Consider the following 13661-nt stretch of genomic DNA (forward strand, 5'->3'; position numbering starts at 1 on the left):
TGCCTTTATTAAAATTCAGAAAATATATTACGGGATCCGGGTGCTGAGTTAAATTTCATTGTTCAACAGCTACATGTCACAAAATGAATTAGTGTGAAGAATCAGAAGCCATCAGAGTGAAATATGGACTTAATGGCCAGTTATCTAAAGAGGCGTGAGGAATCAATTATCTTATAATCTAATAATCTGGGTGACTTTCTAAGGAGATGGAGAGCTGGAAATTATAGTGGAGGAGCACTTACGAATTAATCAATTTCTCACAGTGTTATATGCCCACGTCTGAATAAATTCTTACTGTGATGAATAACTTTAATAAAGGTAGATTCATTTCCAATATTTTATCAAAAAATTCTACGAATTTATTAAACAAAATATTAATGGTAATTTATCACAATACTCTTCTGATTATCATTCGCTTAAATAGTGACAAATAAAATTCATCGCAAGCTGTAAGAACCTAAATTAGGTAGCACTTTTTCTATAAATATAATATTTTTTAAACATATTTTCGCATTTTACATATTTCGCAAATCTAGTAATTTAGAGGTGAAGGTGAATTAATTCTAAACTGTCAAAATTATTGTCAATTTACACTTACTTACTTCTTACTGAAAATACATTTACAATATCCAAATAGGCGAAAACTGTGACCATTGTTGAAACAAAACTTTATTCAGTTTTAGAATATCTATACAAAATTGTTACAGAAATGCTTTAAATGACTTTTATAGTTCTCGTATTCGTATTAATATATGTCATAGTTTTTTCACTTTCTTGTAACACCATTACAAAATTTTCATTTATAATGTCAACATCCATACCATTTTTTTATCTTATCGCTTAACAGATACTCGAGCAGAGAGCAAAGCAGCGATGAAAGCGGCAAGCAGCGCGGTAGAGGAACATTAAGACAATAAATGGTCTAACTGTACTATCAACATACTGAGTTCACAATCGAATGAATATGAAAGTATCATTAGTAGATATCTTTCTTAAAAATGTTTGTTTAATTTGCCTAGGGTTGCTCGCATCGCCGCTCTTATCATTCATTGCAGCTCCAACATAATTCTGCTCTTAATTTATCATTTATGTATTTTTATGACTACAATGAGTTCTGATTTAATAACCTTTTTTTCTATTTCTAATTACGTTGTGGGTAGAGCTGAATATACTATTTTAAAAGCAAAAAACCGCTATTCATCACATTGTGCTATCACGCGAGATGTTTCGAAAATTACCCATGTTTCGATTCCAACACTAGAAATCATAGAGCACTAAATAGCTAAATAGCTCCAAAACGACTCCGACATTGGGACACTTACATGGAACATACCGGTACAAACATCCAGATATAGTCGCTTGAAAACTGAAATTTTCACCCTTTAAACACACCCAACCAGAACAGATGATCCAGATGTTGTTGGCAGAGCAATCACCAATGACCATCACAGGAACAAAAGAGCGACTCAGTTTAAAATTTTTAAAGAAATCCCAAGAATGCAGCTGGATCCCTTGACAAGTCGAGACAAGTCCAAAGATAGCCCAAATCCAAGAGGCGAGATATGATGCACATCAGGAATTGGCGGAAGCAACCCGAAGATTCGAACATCAACTGGTTTTCTCTGTTTAAATTTAACAGCATATTCTAAAGCCATATTCTGTCGACTCTAATCAGCACCCAGATCGTGATGGTCTTGGACATTGTTGGAGGATTACGCAGTAACCCAATTACTCAATGGTATACGTTGTATCACGTAAAGTCATGTGACATGTAAAGAGTATAATCCTATGATTTTGTGCATACCTATGTCTATAGAAGACATATTGCTATTAATCACGCTTTTCATCGTGGAGCCAAGTAAAAGGGATGATCATTGGCCGAGACTGTTAAAAGGTAGGTACCTAGTATTATTATATCATATAAAATCTAATCTAGTACTGAAAAGCTATGTACAAAATCATTGGTTCATATTTGTCTGCCATATGAACTAACGTGATACACCACGACATTTTAACAATGTATCTCCACCTTAAGATATAACTTCATACACGAAATAAATTATTAATTATTATGTATATCTATTATATATAATTTTTTTAATTTTCTACATGTGCTACAAAACTATAAGCAAAGAACGCGGAAGAAATCAACACCCAGAGAAAAAACTCGAAAGCTCCAAGAAAAAAGAGAAGAGAGAAGAAGAAACTGGACTGGTCGAACCGATATGTGCCCGATTAATATCAAGTTTTTGCCAGTCCACGCATGCAAGTACACGAGTCGAAGTTATTCAGCGGCGATTTGATTTATCTGCGTCAATTTTATTGCGAGTTATGCGGATAATTTCCCCGATTCTATTTGGTCGATTAGTCGACGCAACTGAATAAAAGCTTGCCAATTTATGGGCTGGCGAGCCAACAGGTGCGCGTTCGAGAGCTGTAAATTAGTTATCATTGGCACGAATAGATACTGCGGCGATAAAGTCCGTTTAACTACCTCGATGCTTATTTTTCATACAAGGTGTACCATTTAATTCCACGCTGCTTCAGTATGCCGAACGCAAGATCATTTTCTGCCTCAGCAAAACTGAACTAACTCGAGAAATAGAAATCAATTCATTCAAAGACATGATTATTTAAAGCATTTATTTACTGAATCGAAACATTTTGAGCCATTATATTGGAATGCCCATGCGTCTGACTGTTGAAAACTGTTTTGGATTGCTCATTAACAACACATAAAATTGTTATAAGGTCATTAATAATATATTGTTTGATAAAACAGAAGAAGCAGCCGCAATTTTACACCACTTCAAAGAATTAAATAATGATTTTGACGCACTATGTGACAACTTTTCTTATTGCAGTCCTAAAGAAGGCAGGAATTCTGGTGAAACGCTTAAATAAGTAACAGAATAAATATGTGTCCAATTAACTCGTCATTGGGACACAGGGATTAAATTATTTAATATCTTGGGAAACAGTTAGTCTGCGGACTACAGATCCGTGCAGCATTGAATTACACCTTCAATATCTAGTAAACATGTAAGATCATCAAATCCAAGATCACCGGTTTAATGCCTATCAAGAATCCTAGAACTATGATGGAAAACAATTTTCCTGGCGGGTTATTCTGCTATTCCCGTACTGTTGGGCTACTTTGAGACATTGATTTTTGACCTTGATCTTGACTCATGGTCATTTCCGGGGTCAAAATTATGGAGTCCCATTTAAAAAAATTCTCGTGATCTTGATATGACCTTAAAGGTCATGGTCCAGATCAAATTCAAGGATAGCCAGAGAAAATTCCTATACCCCTAGTGGGGTATAGGAATTTTCGCTTAACTGGTGACCGGTGAATTTTTGTTCCATGAAAAGGATCATGTCTTATACTTCGAATGCGCATGTGTTTTTCTCTTCCCAAGAATGTTCGAGCCCGTGTATTTGCAGCGGTTGAGGGGGGAGGGCCAATATGTATTAGTTTTTGCAATACATCCAATTAATATATGGGTTGATTAGTGACAAGTTAAAAATACAAACTTTGAAGAAATTGTGATGAGATAGTTCAATAACTTAGAAGCTGATGAAGAGGAATTACTTACTAAAGATGGAAATGAGTAGCCAGGATAAAAATAATGACAACGAGAATATAAGTGAAAATACAAATATAAATATAAATGAAAGTAATGAAAGAAAAGAAAATAGTGAGTACAAATCTTATTATGGAAAACATCTTTTCAAATGATCGGTAGTATTGATTTCGAGAAACAAAAAAAATGCTCATAAGAGTACAAATAAAATTATCTTTTATTTGTACTCAGCAATCATAGAAATCTAGGAGACTCGACTGATTCTATGTTATTTCGTTTTTAATTTTTACCAGTGATAAAAGAAATTGTACGTATATACAGGTATAACTAACGAAAAATCTAAATGGTAAAAGCACAATATATAAATGAAAACAAAATAAGAATGCAAGATAGACATTATTCGAGAAATCCCATAATGAAAATGTAGATTCTCTTTTCTGTACGGATGGCACACGATGAGATATTTTTAGAATAACGATGTTTCTAAAAAGTGTAAACCCTGCTCACGTTTTTAATGATACTGAAACTTTAAATATTATGGAGAAGCTCCGATGTCATAGACGTTGGTAGAAAATTCACCAATATGTTACTGCATTGACAATTATATCTGTATAGATAAGATGTTAGTTGAATTTAATGGTAGATCTAATTGACCTAGTATATATGCCAAATAAACCTAAGAAATTGATATAAGAAATAATGATGTAAATTAATGCACGTACTTCATATACCTAAACTAAACTAAACTAAACTAAACCTATATGAATATTATTTATACAAGTAACAACCAATACAGGGTTTACAGCATAAACCATTACAAACAAATTACCTTAGACACAACGCTGCATATACGTTTAAAAAGTTCCACAGTTAATAAAAAATCTAGCATATTAAAGTGCAACTCCAAATTTACAACTGTGAGAGGTAATATCTACATGCATTAATGTCAGCATATAGTATTTTAGGTAAAATAGCATGAAAACACTAATATTCTTCTTCAAACAGACACACAATTCAATAGAATAATTCACCAAAATAATCCCGTAAACAAAACTGTTAGGAGTTTCATCTGTACATCTAACAAGACAAGATTTATTGAAATCGGATCAGTCCTTACTTTGCCAACTTCGAACAAACTGACGAAGTTAGAGTTTTATTCTATCAGTCCAAAACTAAGTTTGCAGAATCAATATTTATCCTGATGATCTGAAGGCAATAAATAAGTAGTGATAGGTTTTTCGTCAGAACTGTAATATCTCCGAAGAAAGATTGAATATGCATAAAAGAGGTATATTGGATCTCGTACACATTAAAATTAGAAAAAAAGTATAGAAGCATGGATACTAAATTTTCTGGCATGGTATCTCGACATTATAAAATGTTAATGGACCCAAATAATTGACCTAAAAATATAAGCCTTCGTTATACAGGACAGTTTTACTACTATTTCAAGCGTAAAGTTTCACCGACACTTGCTCATTTTTTTCTTTTCATTTCAAAATTTATTCCCATTTTCAACTTTACTTAAGTTAAATATAAACCCAAATTCCTATTTTATTGAAAAAATGCACGTTCTTTTTAAAAAATAACAAAAATGCATATGAAAATATGAAATACAAGTAATAAATTCTTAATATAATAAATACAGGGTCCGTCACTTAAAATACCGTACGCCTGTCTCCTATAATTTTTCAATTCTCGTAGGTATTAGGTATTTGGTATTAGGTATTAGGTATTAGGTATTAGGTAACAAAATGGCGGCTGTTTTAAACTTATTTTTCCGGGTTGATATTTTTCTTTAAGACATTCCATGGAATAGACGAATGAGCTTTAATTTTATATGTAGATTTATAGCTTTTACTGTTATATAATGGAGTTCAAAACTAGATACTAATTGCGGTAACACTGCCACCTAAAAAACTGTCACATATAGTTAAATTGGAACAAAATTGTCTAATTTAGTATGCACTAATTTCTCGAAGAGAAATGGATTTGTTAGTTGTTGACGACTTTTAAAAACTACGCAGTTTTCAAATTTCAATTTCATCGTTTCCTTGGTTTATTTGACAAGTTATATCAAAATAAGAAAACGCTTCTTTCCTCATCAGTTTTTTTTTTGCGTTAATGCACTCCTTACTCCACTGAACTCATGTTCATTATTTTTTACGCAATCTACAATTGAATACTTTTCTTTAAGTGCTAAATCGACACACAGATGCCTTCATAAATGATTACAAGCCACATGACCAGTAATTTTGTTTAGAACAGTAATTTAATTTGTTTCCTTCACGTTGGCAATTCAATTTCAGTAAACTTAAAAATTGTCTCGGCGTAACGGTTTTTTTTCTGTTCATTGTAAACGCACCATCAATATTGATGGCACCAAGATTTAGGGAATTTTCGTTACCAGTACCAATAGTGCAATGTTGGGTTGCCTAAGCTCGGTGGTCATGTGGCTTGTAAACATTTATGAAGCTCTGTACAATTGATTCTAGTTATGTTTATAAATTTCGTTTTATGAAATGAATGTTATAATGTTATATGTGTACCAAAAATATTTTGTAGATTTATTATGGCCACGGTAGCGTAGTCGGTCGAGAGTACGGTGGCAAGCATTTCTCGGCCAGACTTCCTATTCTGGTCCGGGTTCGATCCCTAGCGTCGGCACTAGCAATGTCGATGGATAATGGGTGTTTGCACGCGTTTTTTCGAGTGTAGCCCTTCCGCACAGCCTTTGGCTTTGGATTTGGGAGTCGTCTCATTTCTGTGGTGTGTTTTATGTTTATTAAGAAAATAAGTATCCGAATAAATGTCACTTTAAAATTGCAGAGTAATTATTTAAATTTTGAAAATTATTCTTCATCTATCTAAAATACATATTGTCGACAATATCTTAGAATTTCTCAAGGAGGAAATTACTACCTATATACGGACTGATATTCGACATTGAATTTAACTAACAAATGAAAGTTTCAAGAACACAGCATACTATGACACAGATCAATGTCTGCTGACTTTCATGAGACAATAACTTCACAGGTGCTATATTAGGAAAAAAAGACTAATCGATCTGAAATTTTACAGGTATTGTCTTACAGTTTTTCTTTTCTCTCTTAGCTATAGGTTACATTGCAACTTATTTTACCAAACCCATAGGAACCGCTATGACATTATTTCGAATCCTCTCACTTCTAGAAACCTTCCAGGAATTAAACAACCGTCCAGAACTCTATGCTTTCAGTCTATCGTAATGCATTTCGAAAGATATTAAATCCCTCGATTTTATTTCAGATTCATACCTCCTTGGTCCATGGACGACCGGGAGCGAACGAGACGAGTCCGGAATTATTAGAGTTTACGAAGGCCCAATACGTCCGTCTTCGACTAATGGGTTTAAGAGGCACTCAGGAACCATTGCCCCGATGGTTTACACAGGATATCTGGAAGGATAAAAGGCTCTTCTACTCAATCAGAGATATAAGTGTTGGGGGTCAGTGTGTCTGCAATGGTCATGCCGAGAATTGCCGCTACAATGTAGCTTCTGGGGTAAATATTTTCGTCTTTATTCAAAACGCAAATCCAAATTGATTGCATAATACGCCCTTTTGAAGTTCTACCTATAAAAACCTGTATTAAAAATTTGCACAAAATTTGTGTTTTTTAAATGAAGGCCATTGAATTTCCTTGATCAAGCCGGTCATGTATGTGCATGTTAAATATTTATTTGGTGACGACGTTGAAGGTTAATTGATTATTATCATTGTTGATGGTAGCTTGATGGAGCTACGTTTTGCATTTCATATTATAATCGATTTGTATGTGTACTGTTTACGTGTTTTTTATTGTGGTTTAATGATCCTGAGTTTCTGTTTTTATACTACAAACTTACTACTACTACTTTGTGTAAGAATAACCAGAGAACTCAAATGTGTTTTTTTTTTTAATGAACAATTATTTCTCAAAATATTTTATATCAGATGTTTAAAACAATGTCACGTAGCTACAATTATAAAGTGAAAACGGTGTTTTCACTTTAACACCATGTAGAATACAACAGAATAAACGCATTTTCGAAGTAACATTTTTTTTTCAAAATCTTAAAGACAATTATAATAAAATCATATTTGAAATGTTAAAATCATGTTAAAATTTAAAAAATGTGTGCGTTTTTATTAAAAGGATCAGATTCTTCCCGCGCACACAAAATATGATTAAACTTTTTTTAATTTGTAAATGCAGGCACATATTTTTAACAGAGGTCAACGAGTTTTGACTTTTAAGTATTTGTTACAGAATAAACTCTAATTCGAGGCATATTAGTATCATTCATTCAAAACATTTTACTTTTTCTGTTCCGTTAGCTTGAAACCAAAACACTTAAAATTCGAAATTTAAAATATAAAGCTTACAATGTAAAGTGCAACTCTTCCTTTTATTATAATAGTTATTTCTGTATCTAACTAGTGCAAAATGATTTGGCATGTGAAATGAAAACTGTCAACACGTAAAATTGCCAAAAACACTGTTTTGAACAAGTTACGTACAAAAACGTATTTTAATAGTTATTTCAAGAAAATATGGTATATAATACAGGGCGTTTATAAACTTGGAGAGGATACTTTGAAAACAGAATAATTTATTTTTTTAATACCTGTTGATTTACTACAATAACACAATAAAACATTTTCGGAACCGCTGACGCCATCAATGGCTCGGCTATATTGATGAGCTCTATTAGTATGTATATTGGCACTTATTAACACACGCATACCCCTGATAAACTGTATTTTTACAAAAAATAAAACGCAGTTAAAAAGTATTTCATTTCATTTTCCCCAAACAAAGAAATCTAGAGGGTTCAGATTAGGCGATCTTGGAGGCCATAAAACAGGTCCGGCCCTTCCTACCCATCTATGTGGAAAAGTTTGGTGTAAATGCTCTCTAACGGCCATGGAAAAATGAGCTGGAGCACCATCATGCTGGAATCACATTTGTTGCCTCTGATTCAAAGGAATGTCTTCCAAAAACTCATACAGTGTGTTCTGCAGAAAATTGAGGTAAGCAGCGCCTGTTAATCGGTTTGGTAAAACAACAGGACCTAGAAACCTGTCACCTACAATACCCTTCCAAATGTTTAATGAAAAACGTGCCTGATGTCCAGATTCTATTAGAGCATGAGGATTTTCGTCGGCCCAAATATGCGTATTGTGAAAATTAAACACTCCATTTCTTGTGAACCCGGCCTCATCAGTTAAAAGAATGTTTGCAACCAACGTGCTTGATGATCATTTATTGGATTTAAGGCCTGTACTCGTTGCACATGGTATGGATAAAGCAGTTGCTCGTGAAGGATTCTCCAAACAACAGGACCACTAATTCCTACCTCGGCTGATATTCTCCGCACACTCGTACCTGGATTCTGCTCTACCAGTGCTAGATTTTCTTCTTCTGCTCTAGGAGTGGATACCGACCTTGGTCTTCCGGATAAATGGTACTGTTTGCTCAAGGAACCGGTATCACGCAATCTTTGGTGAATTCTTCCAAACATGCGTTGTGAAGGAATCTGGCGATTTGGATAAGCGTCAACATAAAGACGTCGCGTTTCGGTGGCGTTCCCATTAGCACGACCATACATGAATTGCATGTCTGTTAATTCTGCGTTAGAGTAACCAGCCATAGCGAAAGAAAACTTGTGCACTGAGAACAACTGTCAAATACGTACTGTTTATTTCACTAAACATCAACCAACTATTATAAGAAAATACACAACGTTTTTGCAAAATAAAAAAGGGGGCTAAAAAACATAAAACATTCCATATCTCCGCAACCGTTACTTTGCGGACCAATGTTTATTGAGACTTTTCTGCTTATTTTGGTTCATACTATTACCTCCTTAAATATTTTACACTCTTTTTTTAACACCCTGTATACACCTCTATTTATATAGGGAGGATTTACAAAAAAATTGATCTGTGTGACACAAGATAAAATATGTAGGTGTTAAAATTTTTAAAAAATATCGCAAGTTCTCAAAAAACCTGTCCAGATAGATGTTTGACCTAAATTAATAAAAATGTTATGTAAAATTATACACTAGCACTAGATCATTGGATATTTTGACGCCACATGTCGTGTAAAATTATCTTATTAATATAATGAAATTTAACATTATGACATAACTATAAGGTCATCTTACAATAACTTCTGTGGCATCAAAATAATCAATCAGTGATCTGGTGTGTAAATTTAAATAATTTTTTGAGTATAAATTAATTAATTAATTCTATTATTTATGACAACTCAACATAATGCTAACAAATATTACAATTAGAGAGTACTAAATCATTACAAAGTAAAAGACAGGTAGGTACATTAAAAAAGTGGTCAAGAACGACAAAACCTTAAACTAAATTAAGACTAGAACTAAGTTAACAAAGAAAAGTAAGTAATGCAAATAATTTTACCTACTTATGTTTTGTTAGAACAAATATCTACAGATCAATAATTTAACTACAAGAAATACTGGTGATGCTGGTGACTTAATAAAGGTAAAAACTGAACTGACTGAATTTTTATACAATTATGTGGATTATTGCGAAATTCTGTCACTAAGAATCCCCAGAATTTCGATGCACTGAATATTTTGGGATTTAGATCGATACATTTGAGTCTCAATTGTATTTGAAAAAAGAAAAAAATATATTTTATTCGAAAAACTGGTAATTTCGAGCTTTTATTTAATTTTTCTTTGTATAAAATAAGCCTACTACACAGTTGTATAAATCTAAAATACATAAAATAAAAATTTAAATACAACAAAAAAGCATTTAAAATTGAATTTACAAAACAAAATTGCTATATAATATTTATTGTAAAACGATTTTTTTTAATTATTATTCGATTTATTTTTAGGCTAAAAAATAATAACTCAGCTGTACTCAAACTTTATTTAAAATGATAAAGTGGTCACTCTGTTTGTTTCGAACGGTACGATATAATTTAAAACATTAATATTCACTTAATATTGCGCACCTATAGTGTGAATTTTAATGAAAATGGGCGGATTTTAATTTAAAATTTTTATTATACCGAAATGGAACTACACTTTTAAGAAAATTAACGAGTTTATAACTGGTAATAAAAAATGTGTTAATTAATGTCAGGCCAATAATTTAACTCGTTAAATATGCTCGTATTAGCGCATCCCTTTAAGGATATAAAAGGTTTTGAATATTTATAGAAAATAATAATTTGCAGTCCTATTATCGTAGATCATAATTCTTTGGCAAACATCTACTACACTACTTATTCAAATTTATATATATATTGAAGCAAAAAATGTTTATTAGTTTATTTCATTTTGCGTTCTCTAAAAAAATATCGGATCATCTGATAAATACACAAACTTGATAAATTACCGGGTCATAATTACAATACAAACTTTTTATCGCTGCAAATTATATACCAATTTAGGCATGAAGTTGAAAGCGATTTCTGATTTATTTAGCTGTTAAAAATTATACGGTAATTTTTTTGATCCTTGGTGGTCGGCTATTTTGAAACCCACTCAGTAATAAAGCTATATTATGGTCATGCGTCTCCCTACAATCACAAGATTTATAAGAAAATAATTTAAAAATGTATAATTAAATGTATTAAACCTTTACGAATTTTCTAAATTTACTCTCTACTCTACTAAATGACGTCAACACCACAATTTACAGATATGAAAATGTTAAAATTAATTTGCTAATTGCTTTTCGTATGTACATAATAAGTAGGTACAGGGTATTTACCTATTTTACATATAGGGTGTTTCAATTAAATCTTCCCACCTTGAAAATATCAGAATTAAAAAAAAAACAAAAAAACCTGAGAAGCGTCGATTTTCTTTTCAAGAGGAACACGTGAGGGAGTAAGTTTTGGTGTATTGGAAGCTATTTAGGCAAGGCCGTAAATACCCTTAAACTTTAAATGGAACCTTATTTTAAATGCCACCTCCTTTTAAAATTTTTCAATACTACTCACGACGACATACGACTTTTTAAATTTTAATTTGGATATGACAATAAAATCATCACTTAAATAATAAGACAAAATATCAATGAATGAAATAATGTTATTTTATTAAATGTTCAAATTGGTTTCCCTCCGCTTCCATACAATAATAAAATCTTTGCTCGACTTCCGAACGAACATTTCGAAGTATTTCAATCGTTATCTGATGACATTCTTCAACAATTCGCCGACGAAGCCCCTCAAGTGAGTTCGATCGTGTTGCATAAATTTTCGATTTTAAGTGTCCCCATAGAAAAAGTCTAAGGGCGTTAGATCTGGCGATTTGGGAGGCCGCTCAATTGAACCTCTGCGTCCCATCCACGAATTTGAAAAGTTCTGATTAAGAAAATTACCTGTTGAAACCACACATCCTCTTCTGGCCAAGCGATGTCATTTTCCAATACTTCCACAATCATCGGATATTCGTTTCCAGTAGATTCAGATACATGTTTCCATCCAGATTTCCCGGTAGGAAGAAAGGCCCTATCAGGTGGTCTCCCAGTGTGCCCGCCGAAACAATCAATTTCCTCAGATGCTGCGGATAAGTTTTATGAAAAATGCGTGGATTTTCATCACTCCAGTAGCCGCAATGATGGCAGTTGACTCGATCATCCAATTAGAACGTACTCTCATCGGAAAAACAGATTGAGTACGACAAATTTGGATTCCTTCGAGCACGATCACTCATTTCTTCACAGAACTGCAAGCGGCGATCAGAATCGTCTTCATTAATTTCTTGTACCAAATTAATTTTGTATGGGTGATACTTATGAATTTTTAAAATTCGGCGATAACTAGGTACAGAAATTCCTCAAGTACTTGCAAGTTTGCTAAGACTCAAATTTGGTTCCATTGCGATGTGACCCAGGACTACCCTCATACGTACGACCCGTTCACGTTGATGCTTTCTGTTTGCAACTGATCCAGTTTCCGAAAACGTATGCACTAAATCCAGGACGAACCGATGCGACGTGTTTATGTCAGGATGACGATCATTAAAAATCTGTGCTTCCTGTCGTGCACATTATTCTTATAGAGCAAACTAATTATTTCCATTTTTTCAGCAATTTGTGATGATTTTACGGGATATTGTCTCAACAAGACAAGACGAAACAATATTGTCTCATTTAAAGTAAAACAGGTAAAAAAGTTGAACTGATAGAGTATGAAGTTTTTGTATTGACAGATAAACGAAAAATCAAAACAATTTTTTTTTAACGAGAAATTGTTGAAGACTCGTCAGATAACGCACGAAATGCTTCGAAATGTTCGGAAGTGAAGCAAAAATTTTATTTTGCATGTAAGCGGAGGAAAAACAATTTGAACAACTTAATAAAATAACATGCATTCATTGATATTTTGTCTTATTCTTTAAGTATGATTTTATTGTCACATCCAACCCAAAATTTAAAATGTCGTATGTAATTTTGAGTAGAATTGAAAATGCTTTAAAATGAAGTGTCACTCAATATAGGATGTCATTTAAAGGGTACTTTACACCCCTGCCTAAGGGGTAGCTTCCAAGACCCCAAAACTAACGCCACCACGTGTCTCCCTTGAAAAGAAAATCGACGTGTCCCAGTTTTTTTGTTTCTGTTTTTAATTCCGATATTGTCCAAGTGGAAATTTTTTATTGAAACACCCTGTATGTAGTTTGTTATTTGGAAGGTTATGACGTCCACAAACCAACTTCGATTGTGTATCTGCTATTGAAACAGAAATAGTATCTGTGCGGGTGTTGTGGGTTTTACAATAGGTCAATAAATGGATTTTGTTTTATTTGTTATACACAATCGAAACTGAAATATAACACTGTAGAAATTCGAGGGTCTCATTTTAAAATAGAATGATTGTTATCACATTTTTTATAAAACGATAAAACTGTATATAATAATATTCAATAATTTGATTTTAATTTGAATTCACTTTCTTTTTTTATTTATTTAAAAGTTCAAACGAAACATTTGCGACCATAGACTCAAATGAAAATATTATCTCAACTTCTAGTTTGCATTA

General features: G+C 32.8%; 1 protein-coding gene across 1 annotated transcript in view; it reads left to right on the forward strand.

Moving 5' to 3' along the window:
- LOC108906174 (laminin subunit alpha-1-like) overlaps positions 1–13661 on the forward strand; it is a 249566-nt gene that overhangs the window by 155172 nt on the left and 80733 nt on the right. Inside the window, exon 6 of the mRNA XM_018709372.1 lies at positions 6879–7133. Within this exon, the coding sequence (XP_018564888.1) occupies positions 6879–7133 (255 nt within the window). The remainder of the gene's footprint in view (positions 1–6878; positions 7134–13661) is intronic.

Source organism: Anoplophora glabripennis, unplaced genomic scaffold (assembly GCF_000390285.2).
Source record: "Anoplophora glabripennis isolate ALB-LARVAE unplaced genomic scaffold, Agla_2.0 scaffold126, whole genome shotgun sequence".
Classification (NCBI taxonomy): domain Eukaryota; kingdom Metazoa; phylum Arthropoda; class Insecta; order Coleoptera; family Cerambycidae; genus Anoplophora; species Anoplophora glabripennis.